At 61.5% G+C, this 13,610-nt stretch overlaps 9 protein-coding genes across 9 annotated transcripts; 5 read left to right on the top strand and 4 right to left on the bottom strand.

The window, feature by feature from the left end:
* Nucleotides 1-293: 293 nt before the first annotated feature.
* GGTG_08895 (hypothetical protein) lies at nt 294-2,222 on the top strand. The gene is made up of 4 exons (XM_009226737.1): nt 294-1,130; nt 1,178-1,267; nt 1,313-1,536; nt 1,584-2,222. The coding sequence occupies exons 1-4, from the start codon at nt 919-921 to the stop codon at nt 1,964-1,966; spliced, it is 909 nt and encodes a 302-aa protein (XP_009225001.1). The 5' UTR covers nt 294-918; the 3' UTR covers nt 1,967-2,222.
* On the bottom strand, nt 1,998-3,930 carry GGTG_08894 (hypothetical protein; the record flags this gene model as incomplete). The annotated part of the gene is made up of 6 exons (XM_009226736.1): nt 3,589-3,930; nt 3,369-3,510; nt 3,017-3,321; nt 2,550-2,962; nt 2,183-2,505; nt 1,998-2,020 (listed from the first exon to the last, which is right to left on the bottom strand). The coding sequence occupies exons 1-6, from the start codon at nt 3,796-3,798 to the stop codon at nt 1,998-2,000; spliced, it is 1,416 nt and encodes a 471-aa protein (XP_009225000.1). The 5' UTR covers nt 3,799-3,930.
* On the top strand, nt 3,884-4,742 carry GGTG_08893 (hypothetical protein; the record flags this gene model as incomplete). The annotated part of the gene is made up of 2 exons (XM_009226735.1): nt 3,884-4,540; nt 4,573-4,742. Exons 1-2 carry the CDS (start codon nt 4,042-4,044, stop codon nt 4,740-4,742), a joined length of 669 nt encoding a protein of 222 aa, XP_009224999.1. The 5' UTR covers nt 3,884-4,041.
* Nucleotides 4,743-4,934: 192 nt separating this feature from the next.
* Nucleotides 4,935-5,904, top strand: GGTG_08892 (hypothetical protein). The gene is made up of 3 exons (XM_009226734.1): nt 4,935-4,958; nt 5,036-5,326; nt 5,413-5,904. The coding sequence occupies exons 2-3, from the start codon at nt 5,061-5,063 to the stop codon at nt 5,852-5,854; spliced, it is 708 nt and encodes a 235-aa protein (XP_009224998.1). The 5' UTR covers nt 4,935-4,958; nt 5,036-5,060; the 3' UTR covers nt 5,855-5,904.
* On the bottom strand, nt 5,830-7,823 carry GGTG_08891 (hypothetical protein). Its single transcript, XM_009226733.1, has 2 exons — nt 7,421-7,823; nt 5,830-7,314 (listed from the first exon to the last, which is right to left on the bottom strand). Exon 2 carries the CDS (start codon nt 6,634-6,636, stop codon nt 5,995-5,997), a length of 642 nt encoding a protein of 213 aa, XP_009224997.1. The 5' UTR covers nt 6,637-7,314; nt 7,421-7,823; the 3' UTR covers nt 5,830-5,994.
* GGTG_08890 (hypothetical protein) lies at nt 7,425-8,604 on the top strand (the record flags this gene model as incomplete). The annotated part of the gene is made up of 4 exons (XM_009226732.1): nt 7,425-7,513; nt 7,564-7,717; nt 7,771-8,284; nt 8,348-8,604. 4 exons carry the CDS (start codon nt 7,425-7,427, stop codon nt 8,602-8,604), a joined length of 1,014 nt encoding a protein of 337 aa, XP_009224996.1.
* An 864-nt stretch (nt 8,605-9,468) lies between these two features.
* Nucleotides 9,469-10,976, top strand: GGTG_08889 (hypothetical protein). Its single transcript, XM_009226731.1, has 2 exons — nt 9,469-10,099; nt 10,156-10,976. Exons 1-2 carry the CDS (start codon nt 10,030-10,032, stop codon nt 10,812-10,814), a joined length of 729 nt encoding a protein of 242 aa, XP_009224995.1. The 5' UTR covers nt 9,469-10,029; the 3' UTR covers nt 10,815-10,976.
* Nucleotides 10,977-11,091: 115 nt separating this feature from the next.
* GGTG_08888 (hypothetical protein) lies at nt 11,092-11,413 on the bottom strand (the record flags this gene model as incomplete). Its single annotated transcript, XM_009226730.1, has 2 exons — nt 11,092-11,161; nt 11,235-11,413. The coding sequence occupies 2 exons, from the start codon at nt 11,411-11,413 to the stop codon at nt 11,092-11,094; spliced, it is 249 nt and encodes an 82-aa protein (XP_009224994.1).
* A 319-nt stretch (nt 11,414-11,732) lies between these two features.
* Nucleotides 11,733-13,602, bottom strand: GGTG_08887 (hypothetical protein; the record flags this gene model as incomplete). Its single annotated transcript, XM_009226729.1, has 3 exons — nt 11,733-12,999; nt 13,069-13,356; nt 13,400-13,602. The coding sequence occupies 3 exons, from the start codon at nt 13,600-13,602 to the stop codon at nt 11,733-11,735; spliced, it is 1,758 nt and encodes a 585-aa protein (XP_009224993.1).
* Between the last annotated feature and the right edge of the window lie 8 nt (nt 13,603-13,610).

Below are 13,610 nucleotides of genomic sequence, written 5' to 3'. Positions count from 1 at the left end.
CGGTGGTATCTGAGCGTTTGCTCTGGCGCCATTGAGGTTTAATTGCCGCTGGCGTCGTTGATGAGGAGCACTCAAGGGAAGCAGCGAAGGAGGAGCACGTGAACTGCCCCGCGTCCCAACCACCACTGTGCGATCACGGTGTCAAGATTGTTCAATTACTGTGTTGTCACTGTGACTGTGCAATTACTGCACAAAAATTATGTGCCATCACCCGTGTGCCACACCACCACCACCCACCACCACCACCCCGAGACACGCCTGCGACCGACAGCACCCTCCCTGTGCCCGTAAAATTGCATCCGTGTCATCTCATGCCAGTTCGTTCTCGCCCGAAGCATGCACTCTCCTCGGCTCGCAAACTCATCCCATGGCCTCGCAGCCGTTGCCCAGAACGACCGTTTTCATCCCTGAACTCTCCTCGGCCTCGACTTGTCCGAGTCCATACCTAACCATCCTCCTGGCACCCTTCCAGCGCAAGCTTTGTCTGGGAATCGTGCCAACCCGAGCCAACTTGCGCTCTCGCAGGGGCCTTGCCCGCAGCGTCTGCACGCAGCCTCTGCACGCTTCAGGGATGAAGTTGAGTCTTTGACACGGCTCAGCACTCCCAGGCCGTGCGCAGAGGTCCGTCTGAAACCCGGCAGCGCCGTCCTGGAGTAATCATGTGTGCAGACAGAGATCCAATATCTCGGTAGCTCTTGCAGAGCTCGAGCTTGGAAACAAAACTCGGCCCAGCCCTCGCTGACATGGCTAGCCTGGCCGCACCTCGCTTACACGGCATCAAACGGGACCACCCTGATCGGCGCAATCGGGCTGATGCCCGGACGGTGGAAGCAGCCGATGATAAAAGAGCCCAACTCTTCCACTCGCAACTTTTGTAACCTTGCGGATCCACATGCACTTCTTTAGCCCACATAGATCATGTCGGGCTATAGACTAACCCCCAGGCTGAGCCGGGGCATACGACCAACCGACATGAAGCCCCTCGTCGAAAAGCCGATGACCTTTGACGACCCCATGCAGCATCTGCGGAATGCCAGGACCGTCACAATATCGACCGAGTTGTTTGAGAAGATGCGTGTGCCGGAGAAGGCTGCCGAGCCGAGGAAGCGGTTTGGGAATCCCTCGCCGATGTGGGTCATCCCGATCCGACATGGATTTCTGATACTGACAGTTGCAGCGGCGTCGTCGGCATCGTCATCACCGTAACCCCTCTGTCCTTTACGCTGATGGGCGTTGCGGGCGCCGGGGGATCGCCATCCGCTGGAATGTAAGCTGCCCCTGGCCTGTCACCGACACGCGCTAACGCCAGCAGTGGAACCTTTTACTTCTTCGGCGGCATGCTCCAGATTTTTACGGCCCTCATGGAGTGGTTCCTGGGCAGCACGTTCCCGTCCGTCGTATTTGCGACCTATGGCTCCTTCTTCCTCGTGTTTGGGGCGAGCCTGACCCCCGGGCTTGCCGCATTTGCGCCGTACGCCCCTGCGGGCGCCGACCCAGCTCTCGGGCTAGAGTCTAAGAATTTTAATGCAAACACGGGTAGGTGCTCGCCTCGCCACAGGTCTCATACGTCACTAACTAGACAGCCTTCATCTTCCTGTGGATGACCATCCTCACGCTCCTCTTCCTCGTCTGCTCGCTGCGGACAAACGCCGTTTTTGTCGTGGTATTTGCAGCCCTGACGGCCACGCTGAGCGCGCTGACGGCGTCTTACTTTCTGCTCTTAGCCGCCGCGCCCATCCGTGAGGGCGGCACCGTTATCTTGACGGCCGCTGCCGCTGCTAGCAAGGCCCAGGCGGCCTCGTTCTCGGTCGGCGCCGGGGTCTGTGCCCTCATCGCGTCCCTGGCCGCCTGGTATCTCCTGGCCTCGATCCTGTTCGAGACGCTCGACTTTTCATTCAAGCTGCCGGTTGGCGACCTCAGCGCCTGGATCAGGGCCGGTTCCCATGACGCAGGCCACACGGTTTAGGCATTGCTGTAACTGGAGCTGGGCTGTTGATTTAGCTTTTCCATGACGGCCTGACTGACTTTCGTGGCATGGAGTGCCCGGCACAAGGCGGTCGACTGATAGAGCGCTTAGTTACAAGAAAGAAATCCGGAGTCGTCCGCCGGTCCAAGCCAGGTCTCTCGGTGGAGGTCCCAGAGATATTTTTGCTCCCCCGTTGACTGCGCAGAGAGCCCGGACACAGAGGCGGGTCCGCCTCGATAGGGGCATGCATCTCCCTAGCACCCGCCGTGCCTTCGTCCTCTATCCTGGTCCCGCGGGTAGACAGAGTGCCCGTCTCCTGGCCATGGGCAGGCGATGCGCGCCAGTCGCGCAGGCGTCCAAAGTTCTCGGGCACGGTTCGCACGAAAAAGACGCGCAGCCCCGGGATGCACGCGCATATGATGCCGGCGTGTATCTCCAGCGTGGACCATGCCACTAGAGGATACGAGGACCACGTCGGGTTTCCCGAGTCCTTGAGGGCGTCGAATGCTTGAATGCGCAAGATGCCGATGATAGTGACGCTGTTGCTGTCAGCGCCGTCGCCTTGGGGGTCGGGGTGCCTTACATGAATCCCAGCGAGAACATGCACGCCAGCTGCAGCTTCCTCGGCCGCGACATGGTGAGGAGCGTGATCTGCGACAATGGCAAATACAAAATCCACGAGTCCATGGCGATGCCGAGCAGGGAGTTGAGCAACATCATGACGCCGTTGTTCATGCAGCTGCCGGCATGCTCCCTATCGAAGCCGTCCCAGAAGTAACTGATGGGCCAGCACTGGAACACGGCCGCAAAGCTGAATGCCACGGCGCCCAAAAGGTTGAGCGCGATGGTGGTCTTGATGGTTGCCCTGAACCCCCAGCGCTTAAAGACCTTAGACTGCGCCCCTGCCGTCGCGAACGCGCGGAGGAAAAACAACAGAAAAGCCACGCGGACCAGGGCGGCAATGACAAAGTACAGCGGCTCGACGAGGTAAAAGTACTGCGGGCGTCAGCAGCCACACACGGGCGGGGGGGGGGGCGACACGAAACCTACATAGTAGCAAAGGCGGATCTGCTCCACGTTGAGCATCCAGACGTCGCGGCCGAGCCCGACGTCGACCATCAAGGTCGCGGCGACGTAGATCATGGGCAGCAGCAAGACGTAGGCCAACCCGACGCACAGGTCGTCGAGGCCCAGCGCCACGCGGTCGGCGGTACCGCCGGGCAGCGTCTTGGGCAGCAGGCGCAGGACGACGGCGACGCCCGAGACGGCCGTGAGGACGTACTGCTGGACCGTGTACTGGCGGCCCACGTTTCTGACGGGGTAGTCGCAGGCGAGCTTGAAGAGCCTCGTGGTTGCTGTTTCCGTTAGCCAGGAGATGCGAGACGGGACGGGCAAGACGCACTCAGCTCGTCTGCAAAGGAGCATGACCGCCTCAGGCAGGTGTCCCATGTTCTCGCCTCGGCTTCATGGAAGCAGGAGCACGTCCTGTTCCTCAGGTCAAACCCGAGGCATGGGTCGGCCAGTGTTTGCAGCACGCAATTGATCTAGCTCGTCAGCAGCTGTCAGCAGCCATCCGGCCTGTCCTTTGATCCCGCTTACGGCGCATCTTTGATGCTACCTACAGCGCATTGGGGGATCCCGGTTGTTGTCGAAAAGTCCTCACTGCTCTCCACGCCGCGAGACAGGGCGAGCACCAGTGCGGCAGCTGCGTGTGGCCTCATTTTTGCCTGTGATGGTCGCAGCAGCAACAAACAATCGCAACAGCAACGAACAATTAGATCAGCGAACGAGGCCCTTTTGTCTTTCATCGCGTGCGGGACTGCCATCGTCATTGTGCTAGCGAGCTTAGCCAGAGCTTGGAAAGCTGTAGTCAAACCTTGTCGCCGCGGCAGCACCGCGGGTGGCAAAAAGGCCTAGAATCCGCGATGTGGCGTCAAAGGCGCAGGCGGCCATAAGTTTATCGGAACCCGACATACTTGAGTTCCGATCGGCAGGCAATGTCTCCCAAAAATGCGGCCCGATCAGCAGGTAAAGTTTCCCCTAATTACAGGGGCGGTCTCACACGGTGACTTCCAATGGCTTGGTCCCACGGACAGATGCAAGAGGCAAAGGAGGCCGTTCAAAACACGTGCGAGCTCTTCCGCAAGCACAACACAGCCCATCAGCGGGCGTTGCGTGCCTCCCTTGCCCTCGGCAAAGCCGTGAAAATCTACGGCGGCCTGCAGACGGCGCACAAACGGCTGCGCGAGGAGGTACAGGAGTCGGAAAGGCTGCTCGAGCAGCTGCGCGACAGGCGAGACTCTCTAGACATCACGCTGCGCAACCTGGCCTTGGCGCCTGCCGAGATCCACGAGAGCGTCAACATGGCCGAGTGGAAGTCGACGTTGGCCCTGGCCGAGGCGGCGATGGTGAGCGCCGGCGAGGAGCAGGAGGAAGTGTGGAGGTTAGAACGTCGCATGCGTGAGGGACACATTCCCGAATGGGAGGCTGCCGTCGCCAGGCGGGAGCCTCGTGTGCTGAAGACGGAAAAAGCGCTGACCGAAGTCGCCGCGCAGAAGCACGAGGCGACCGAGCGTGCGCTAGATTTGGTGGATTCTCTCTGCCAGGCGCATCCGGATTTCAAGAGCGACATGGGGCGGCGGGAGAGGAAGCACATCTAGACGAGGTGTGGACCGCTCTCCTGACGGACGATCTGGACGATCTGGACGACCTGGACGACCTGGACGACTGGATGAGCCGGTACTTTGACCAACGCAAAAAGTATCCATCGACGTAGTGCCCTGTTTAGGCTATATGCGTGCACGAACCTCCGAGCCTATTCCGGCGGACAAGCTTTCCAAGAACGCTTGTCTCCGGACCGCCCCGCCAAGACTAGTCCGCCAGATGTGCGAGGACAGTGAATTTACTACATAGCATGGTCCGAGTAGCGATCCGGTCCAAAAGGGATGTCGGCCCGCGGGCGCGGAGGTTCCGAGCGAAACTATACAGCCGGGTAGGAATAAACAAAGCTCACGTATAAAGCTCACGGAAGCACACGAAAGCTGATGAATAGAACGGGAAATGCACCAGACACATCGTTCCACCACCAAACAGTATGATCGCCCACACTGCACTGGCCCTCGCGGCCCTCCCCCTCGCGCTCGGCCAGGTCAGCGAGGGCTTCGAGAGCGGGTGGGACAAGACGGCGTGGCCGACGTATGCACCGGACTGCAGCCAGGGCGGCAGCGTCAGCCTGGACTCGACGACTGCGCACAGCGGCAAGAACTCAATCCGCGTCAACGGCGCCGGCGGCTACTGCGGGCACATCTTTGTGGGCACGACTAAGGTGCCGAGCGGCGACGTCTACGTACGCACGTGGCTGTGAGTATGACCAGTGTCCCGTACCCCATGCCCCATGCCCCATGCCCTGTGCCACGTTCCCCTTCCGCCCCTAACACACCCCCCAGCAAAACATCCAAGGCCTTCACCGACTCGCACGTCACCTTCATCACCATGCCCGACGCGGCCCAGGGCGCCAAGAAGCACCTGCGCATGGGCGGGCAGAGCCGGATCCTCATGTTCAACCGCGAGTCGGACGACGCGACGCTGCCGGACCTGTCGCCGCAGGGCATCGCGACGTCGGCGCCGCTGCCGGCTAACTCGTGGCAGTGCGTCGAGTACCACCTGGGGCCCGACGGCACGCTCGAGACGTGGCTCAACGGCAAGGCCGTGGCGGGGCTGACGAGCAAGGCGGGCGTGGCCAACCCCAACGCGGCGCAGTGGCAGCGGAGCAGCATCAAGCCCAAGGTGTCGGCCATCTACTTTGGCTGGGAGTCGTACGGAGGGGACACAAACACGTTTTGGTACGACGACATTGTGGTCAGCTCGACGCGGGTGGGGTGCACCTGATGTAGTCTATGAGTGCTATTCTCTGTCTATCTGTCTCCATCTCGCGCTTCTCTCCTTGTGACTCTCACTTCTCTTCATGTTGCCTCTCACTCTTCTACTCTTCCGGGAGCTACTGCGTCAGGCTCATTCACCCGGCTCGCTTACAGGGCAAACGCAAACCCAAGAAGAGCGGCAACAGCAAACCCAACACCAAGACCCTGCGCAATGGTCGACGCACCGGCCAGGACCGGCGGGGTCGTGGGCTTGTAGGTGCCGTTGGGCGCCGGGGTCGGCTTGTTGTCAACGATGAGCGGCTTGGACGACGTGGCCACGATGAGCGACGAGGTCGCCTCCACCGGGGCGCTGCTGACCGCCGGGGCACTGGCGGGACAGCCATCCGGGACGGGATGGCCAGGCTTGACGTTGCTGCAGGAATCCGGGCAGCCGACGGGCATCTTGACGCCGGGCTTGACGTTGCAGTCGGGCGCCGGGGGCGGGACCGCAGACGTCAGGGGAGCCGCAGAGCTCGTGACAGGGGCCACGGAGCTCGTGACCGGGGCCGCAGTCGTGGCTGGTGGGGGCGGCGGGGGCGGCGCGGTCGTAACCGGCTTGGCCGTGGCCGTAGCGACGGGGGCGTTGCTGAAGTAGTCCTCAGTGGTGCCGGGGGCGGGGGCGGGAACCTGGCTGGATTTGCCGCCGAGCTGGTCCTTGGCCCAGTCGATGACGTCCTTCTCGAAGCCAAAGGTCGGCGTGGCCAGGGTGGCGGCGCCAAAGACCAGGACGGAGACGGCAGAGACCTTCATTGTGGTGGTGAGATGGCGTGGAGGGTGTAGGTAATGAATGTGGTAAACGAGTGTGGTGGCTTTTGTGCAAGACCTGCTGTGAATGCGAGCTGAATGGAGTGAATGCTGATGCTGATGATACCAAATCCGACTGTCTCCCTCGACTCTGGACGGCTGTTTTATAACAAGCACTCCCGCTCCCAGCCTCGATCTGCGCAGAACGCCCGAGATTGCACCAGTGCTCAGATCCAAGCCGGTGAGATGGTTGTTTCCTGCCTTCACTGCCGCCGCCGGCCTGTCCCGCCGTTGGCCAGCAAGGAAACATTGTGGCGCCGATGCACACGCTACGCCTAGCCGGCCCTAGTCTCGCGCTCGGTTGGCAGCCTTGCTTGCCTTGTTCTAGCAGAAAATCAGAGCCAAAAACAGAATTCTAGATGAGGATCGGCGCGAGGAACAGTCCTGTTTCGAACCAGTGACGGCGCATGCACGGCCTGGACGAGCGATACGATGTTGTGATTAGGCTCGACGTGTGAAGGTTCAGCCACCAGGGCTTAACAGATCGATGATGCGATGTGTTCCGCCAGCTCTTGTCGAGACCCGACTGTGACCCAACTGTTATTGTCGAGACCGGGCTCTTATTCTCGAGACCTCACGGGATCGAGGACGGGAAGTAATGTGAGCTGATCCAGACCCAGATGGCTGGCTGTCGCGTCAGTGATAGAATGGGGAGGCGAATCCGTGCCGTATATCTTGTGTGTGCGTGCCATATGTGCGCGCAGGAATCACCTCTTAACAAGACACGTACCAAAATGCGCTGGATTTTTATCGCCCTGCTAGGCCTCGCTGCCCGTCTGGAGGCGCGCCAGGGGTGCACAAGGCCCCTGGTGCGAAGGGAATGGTAAGATCCGAGGATCCGACCTTGCCAATAACGCTGACACACACACACAGGAGAACGCTGGACGACGAGGAAAAGGCCGAGTACATCTCGGCCGTCCAGTGCATGCTAGACAAGCCTTCCAGGAGTAATGTTGCCGGCGCCACGCGACGCTACGACGACTTTGTGGCGACGCACATCATCCAAGCGGACAGGACGCACTTTGTGGTAAGCCCCTCGCCCCTCCCTTGCCACGCCTCTTACCCTAGCTCATCAACCAGGGCTTCTTCTACCCCCACCACCGCCTCCTGGTGGCGGCGTTCGAGTACGCCCTCCGCAAGGAGTGCGGCTACGGCGGCGCCCAGCCCTACTGGGACTGGCTGCTCGACATCGACGACATGGCGGCGTCGCCCATCTTCGACCCGGACACGGGCTTCGGCGGCAACGGCGAGTGGATACCGGGCACGCAGTCGCAGCCGTCGCCCGAGATGGAGCTGCCGCTGCCGTCGACCCACGAGTTCCCGGACCGGTCGGGCGGCGGCTGCATCCCCGACGGGCCGTTCGAGGGGCTCGACACGGCGCTGGGCCCGCGCGGCAGCGTGGCGTACAACCCGCGGTGCGTGCGGCGCGACTTTTGCCCGGCGACGTTTGCGCGCATGGTGGCCAACGTGCGCCCGGCGCTAAGGATGCCAACGTACGGCGACTTCGTGGCGTCGTCAGAGCCCAACGCGCACGCCAGCGGCCACTACGGCGTGGGCGGGCTGTACGGCGCCATGACGGACAAGTGGTCGAGCCGTGAGTTCTGTCCGCTTCTGTTTTCTGTTTTCTGTTTTCCGAGAGACCGCTGACAAGCCCCAGCCGTTGACCCCGTCTTCTGGCTGCACCACGCCAACGTCGACCGCATGTGGTGGTCGTGGCAGTACCGCGACCTGCCCGAGCGCCTGATGGACATCTCGGGGCCGCTGGTGTCGCTGGACTGGACCAACAAGCTTGGCGGCAACATCACTCTTGAGCACGAGAATGCGCTGGTCACTCTCGGCCAAGGCACGTCGGTTGCCAGCACCATGGACATCCGGGGCGGGTTCTTGTGTTATGATTACGAGGGGATTTACTAGTTTGGAGCTGGTTATGGGGTTGACTTTGCTTTGGAATAGCTGGTAATCGAGTTGACAAATGAAATTGCTGATCCACGCACCCCGCTCGCCACAGGCCTGATCCCGGCGTCAGTCGCTCCGACGGCGAGATGGATATCGCGCCCGTCAGGTCCCTGCTCAAGTCCACTATAGTTGGCTTCGCTGCAGAGAGTGAACAGGCACGATGCCCGGAAAATAACCTGGACCGCAAATTTTTTTCCCCACCCAAACTCTACCTCTCGCAACACAATTGCACCAGCAACAAAGCCAAACAACATGCCCACGCACCACTCTACACCTAAAAAAAAAATTAAAAAAAAAAAACGCGTTCAAGGGATTTGTGATTATTTTGATGCAAAAGGCATCACTTATAGCCACGAAGTTTTTCGCTTTGCCGGATCATAGATGCAGAGGGCAAAACGACTGCAAACTAAATGGGCTCCTTTTTTTGTAAATTGCGGCCCAGTTTTTTTTCCGGGCATCGTGACAGGGCACAACCACTGCGCTCGGACGCCTCCTAGAGCCCAAAAGACTCGGCGATGAGCCCGAGAGAGATAGCCCGGCCCTTGGGCATGTGTCGACGGACATGCACCACAGGTCTTGGCTGAGGGTGCTGATTCATCGCCGGTCCACTGCAGATGCCACGCTATGCAGGGCCCAATATGCAGAACCTCGTTTTACCAATCCCATCAAATCCTCACAAATGCCATATCCCGTCCAAGACGCCCCGCAGCCGTCATGTCGGTCCCGATGCAGCTACCGGTACTGGACGCTGCCTCTGGCTTACCCTCAGCTGCAGCTCGCCTCCAGCTTGCTAACCATTGGTAATCCCGGTTGGGCAACTACACCGCATTAGCTCAGCGCGGGTCGGGCATCTAGTTTTGGCAGCGGGTGCTGTCGCTGATAGTCCGGACCCCGACTCCGCAGAACTTGGAAGTCTTGCTGCCTCGACGGCGTGGGGTGCTGGGGTGGATGGCGTAGCCGAGCCCAGTGACCACCCCAGGCCGAAGAGCGGTCAGTGCTGTATATGTTGTATACCCCGTCGCGACTTAATCAGCGGCGGCGACCTCGGCGAGGCGCCGAAAGCCACGCGCCATTGTGACGACGGCCCGCAGCCTGACGAACGCTTTGGCAGAGATGACAATCTCGCGGCTCCGGTATTGGCACGGAGCCGCATCAATGCCTTCGGTTGTCTGGAGATGGTGAGGTGCCTGGCTGGTCACTGGCTGGCAACTGAACTGGCTGGTCACGACCGCCTGCCGACATGTATAAAAACACGACGACCGTCGCCATCATGAGCTGTTTGAACTTGTCTTCATCCACCAGCGCCTCTTGCCTCTGCCTGCCTCTTGGACCGAGTCGACCTGTCAACACCAACTTCAAGCTGCTTCTTGAACCACCGCAACCATGCAGTTCAACGTCAAGTCCGCCTTTACGGCTGCCACCCTCTTTGCGGCCTCCATGGTCAGCGCCGACTGTAAGTGACCCTCCAGCGAAGCCTGACAGACAAAGCTAACCCCTGACCCCCCACAGCCTTCCCATTTGAGCGCATCAACAAGAACGACTCGATGCTCGTGATCCTGGACCTCCAGGTCGGCCTCTACAGCCTGGCCCGCGACTTTGACGCCACGCTGTACAACAACGCCATGCTGGCGCACGCCGAGCTCGGCAAGGTATTTGGCCTGCCCGTCGTCATGACCAGCTCGGCCGAGACGGGCCCCAACGGCCCCCTGGCCAAGGAGATCCTCGACATGTACCCCAACGTGTCGGTGGTCAAGCGCAACGGCGAGGTGGACGCGTGGGACAACGCCGAGTTCCGGGCCGCCGTCGAGGCCACGGGCAAGAAGCAGGTCATCATCGCCGGCATCGTCACCGACGTCTGCACCACCTTTGCCGCCCTGTCCCTGCGCGACGCCGGCTACTCGGTCTGGGCCAACGTCGAGGCCTCGGGCACCACCACGGAGCTGATCCGCGACGTCTCCAACGACCGCATGGCCCGCGCCGGCGTCCAGATCGTCTCGCTCTTCAGCATCGTCTGCGACCTCATGCGCGACTGGCGCCTGACCCCGGGCGCCCTCGAGGTCCTGCCCTACCTGAACAAGTACTACCCGGCTTACGGCCGCATTGCCGCCGCCCACGTTGCTGCTGTCCGTAACGGCACCATCGTCCCGGGCACCGAGAAGTTCCAGTAAGGGATAGCTCTGCGGCAGGACGATAGCTGCGATAACTCGATGCTCTGCGACGCCCTGCTATAGCTCGCGGTAGCTAGGATGACAGTTCGAGCGTGGGTTAGATAGATGGGTCGTAGACAATACACCAACCTTTCACAAACTGGACGCAGATGATGATATCGTAGTATTGCAAAACCATTGCAAAACCAACGCTAAACCAACGCTAAACCAACGCTAAACCCAAAACGCCATCCCAATATTATATCGTCTCGGCCGACTGCTTTACGGCTGGAGCCCGCTAAATGGGTAGCGGGTATTTCTGCTCGGCAGGCTCGCGCTTGAAAATTTCGGGTTCCTCGGCGTCATCACTGTTTTGACCGTCTTGTCGTCTTGCTGCGCTCGTGACGGATGGACGAAAGGTCTCAGGGTGAGATCGGGTACGATTCGGACTTGGGCGACTGGTGCGGCTTGGAGTCCTCGGCCGGCTCGCGCTTGAAGATTTCAAACGCCGAGCCCCGAGCCCCCGGCAGCAGGAGGCTCGCGGATGGTCCGAGCGGGAGGGCCGTGGCTGGGATGGCGAGGGCGACGAGGGCGATGAGTTGGGCGGGGGTGTAGTGCATTGTGACAAAGGAAATGACGGAAGGAAAAGGCAAGGAGGAGACCCAGGAGATGATGATTGATGGTGTGTAAGCTAGCTCCTACAGGAATGGCGCCGTGTCGCTCATATACATATTCACGCCAGCTCCGCACGGGCTCACCATATTTACCCCTGCCACACCCTGGCCAGACAAGCCCCAACACGCAGACCAGGGTCATATCCGGCAGCCAACGACAAGATGGTGTGATCACCGTAGGTAGCGGTGGACCCAGGATACAACCCTGTAAACTCTATATATTGGCGAAAGGGCAAGACGGAAATGCACAGACCTAACCCCCCCGTCACACCACGTTCCCCTTGGTCTGCTTGACCTCGTCCACCCGAATGTCGCGCCAGGGCAACACGGCCAGCCACGCGACAGCAAGCAGGCACACGCTCGCTATGAGCATGTACTGCTGGGCGTCGGCGTAGGCCCACGCGATGGCCATGCGCGTCGGGCTCCCCCAGGGGTAGCCCAGCTGGAAGTAGATGCTGCTGTAGATGCGGTCGGCCGACGGCAGCATGGCGGCGGGCAGGCGGCGGGCCAGCGCGCCCGGGAACACGGCGGCCCAGATGGCGGTCGCGACGGTCGAGCCGAGCGCGGTGCCGAGCCCGCCAAACAGGTCCAGGATGGCGATGATGGCCGCGACGTGCTGGTGGTCCAGCGGCGCCATCATGGCCATCTCGGCCGCCACCACGAGCGGCCCGCCCGCCAGCGCGACCAGCACCTGCGTCGCCACCACGCCGCCCACCGAGTCGGCCGCCTCGGGCGTGCGGAAGCGTATCATCAGCCCGACCCCGAGCATCGTCAGCGGCAGCGCGAACCACAGCGCCACCCAGCGGAACCGGCCCGAGCGCCGGATCAGGTAGCCGATGGCCAGCGCCGACAGGCACGAGCCGGTGCGGTAGATGTTGGTGATGTACGTCGTCGTCGACACGCGCTGGTTAAAGGCCACCAGCAGCATCGACGTGAACCAGCTGCCCCACACGGCCGACGAGAAAAAGACAAAGAGCACCGTCACGCCCGCAAAGAAGACGGTGCGGTCCGTCAGCAGGTGCATCGGGATGAACTTGACGGGCGCCCAGCGCGCCTCCCAGACGGCAAACGCGGCGAGCAGCAGCGGCCCGCAGACCAGGAACGAGACGATGAGCGGCGACCGCCAGCGCTCGGCCTGGAGCTGGTATATGTTGAGCGCCAGCAGCGTCAGCGCCATGCCGGCGGCCAGCAGCAGGATGCCGAGCAGGTCGACGTCGACGCAGTAGGTGCGCACGTCGGCGAGGCCGGGCAGTCGGCGGCTGCGGGGCGGGATGAGGCCGAAGCGGCGGGCGCGGCGCTGGTTCCAGAGGAAGAGGCCCGACAGCGGCAGGACGACGGCGGGGGTCAGGATGGCAAAGGTGCCGACGCCCCAGCGCCAGCCCGGGCCGGCCAGCACCGAGTCGGCCCAGGGGCCGCCGAGCCAGGTCGTGACGATGTAGGGCGACGTGGCAAAGGCGAGCATCAGGCCGCGGTTGCGAAGGGACGACGTGTCGGCGATGAAGACGGTGAGGCAGTAGCTGACGCCCTGGGCACTGTTGGGGGTCAGACGTGTTTATGGACAGGCGCGGAACGTGTCTGCAGACAGGCTCGGAACGACATACCCGACCGTCGAAAACACCATGGCCGTCGCGTACATCTCGACGCCCCTGGACGCCGCCATCATTGCAATCCCAACAACCCAGATGGCCAGCGTCAGCGTCAGCCCCTGCGGCCGCCCCCAGGTGTCGAGGATCTTGGCGATGACGAGCTTGGACAGGCCGCCAAAGATGCTCGACATGACCGTCGTCGTGGCCGTCAGCGGGTGCGCTGAAAAGGTGCTCGTGATAAAGGGCTGCACCGTGCGGAGGACAACCTCTTGCGTCGACGTGATGAAGTAGATGAGCCATATTCTGTCCTGTCAGCCGGGTCTTTGCGGCGGCGCGGGAGACTTACATGCCGTAGGCCCCGACCAAGTGCCACTTGCCCCAAACGATGGTGGTGGCCTCGACGGCCTGGACGCCGACCTGCGCGTCGGCCGAGACGCTGTCTGGCTTTTGTGGCGAGTCATCTGGGAGTGAAGCCTGTCTGGTCTGGGAGGAATTTTCTATCTTTTCAATGTCGGCAGCGCCGCGCGTGTCGGGCGTCTCGTTGGCCATGATACCAG

Source organism: Gaeumannomyces tritici (genome assembly GCF_000145635.1).
Source record: "Gaeumannomyces tritici R3-111a-1 unplaced genomic scaffold supercont2.4, whole genome shotgun sequence".
In the NCBI taxonomy this organism is placed as follows: Eukaryota; Fungi; Ascomycota; class Sordariomycetes; order Magnaporthales; family Magnaporthaceae; genus Gaeumannomyces; species Gaeumannomyces tritici.
This window is presented reverse-complemented; position numbering and strand designations above follow the sequence as displayed.

What these genes read in the sequence shown, in the direction of transcription:
- GGTG_08892 (XM_009226734.1), top strand. Translation starts at nt 5,061, where the DNA reads ATGATCGCCCACACTGCACTGGCCCTCGCGGCCCTCCCCCTCGCGCTC. An exon ending in GTCTACGTACGCACGTGGCT is followed by an intron (nt 5,327 to 5,412) that starts GTGAGTATGACC and finishes CACACCCCCCAG; the next exon opens with CAAAACATCCAAGGCCTTCA.
- GGTG_08889 (XM_009226731.1), top strand. Translation starts at nt 10,030, where the DNA reads ATGCAGTTCAACGTCAAGTCCGCCTTTACGGCTGCCACCCTCTTTGCG. An exon ending in CTCCATGGTCAGCGCCGACT is followed by an intron (nt 10,100 to 10,155) that starts GTAAGTGACCCT and finishes GACCCCCCACAG; the next exon opens with CCTTCCCATTTGAGCGCATC.
- GGTG_08895 (XM_009226737.1), top strand. Translation starts at nt 919, where the DNA reads ATGTCGGGCTATAGACTAACCCCCAGGCTGAGCCGGGGCATACGACCA. An exon ending in GGATCGCCATCCGCTGGAAT is followed by an intron (nt 1,268 to 1,312) that starts GTAAGCTGCCCC and finishes TAACGCCAGCAG; the next exon opens with TGGAACCTTTTACTTCTTCG. An exon ending in GAATTTTAATGCAAACACGG is followed by an intron (nt 1,537 to 1,583) that starts GTAGGTGCTCGC and finishes CTAACTAGACAG; the next exon opens with CCTTCATCTTCCTGTGGATG.
- GGTG_08891 (XM_009226733.1), bottom strand. Translation starts at nt 6,636, where the DNA reads ATGAAGGTCTCTGCCGTCTCCGTCCTGGTCTTTGGCGCCGCCACCCTG.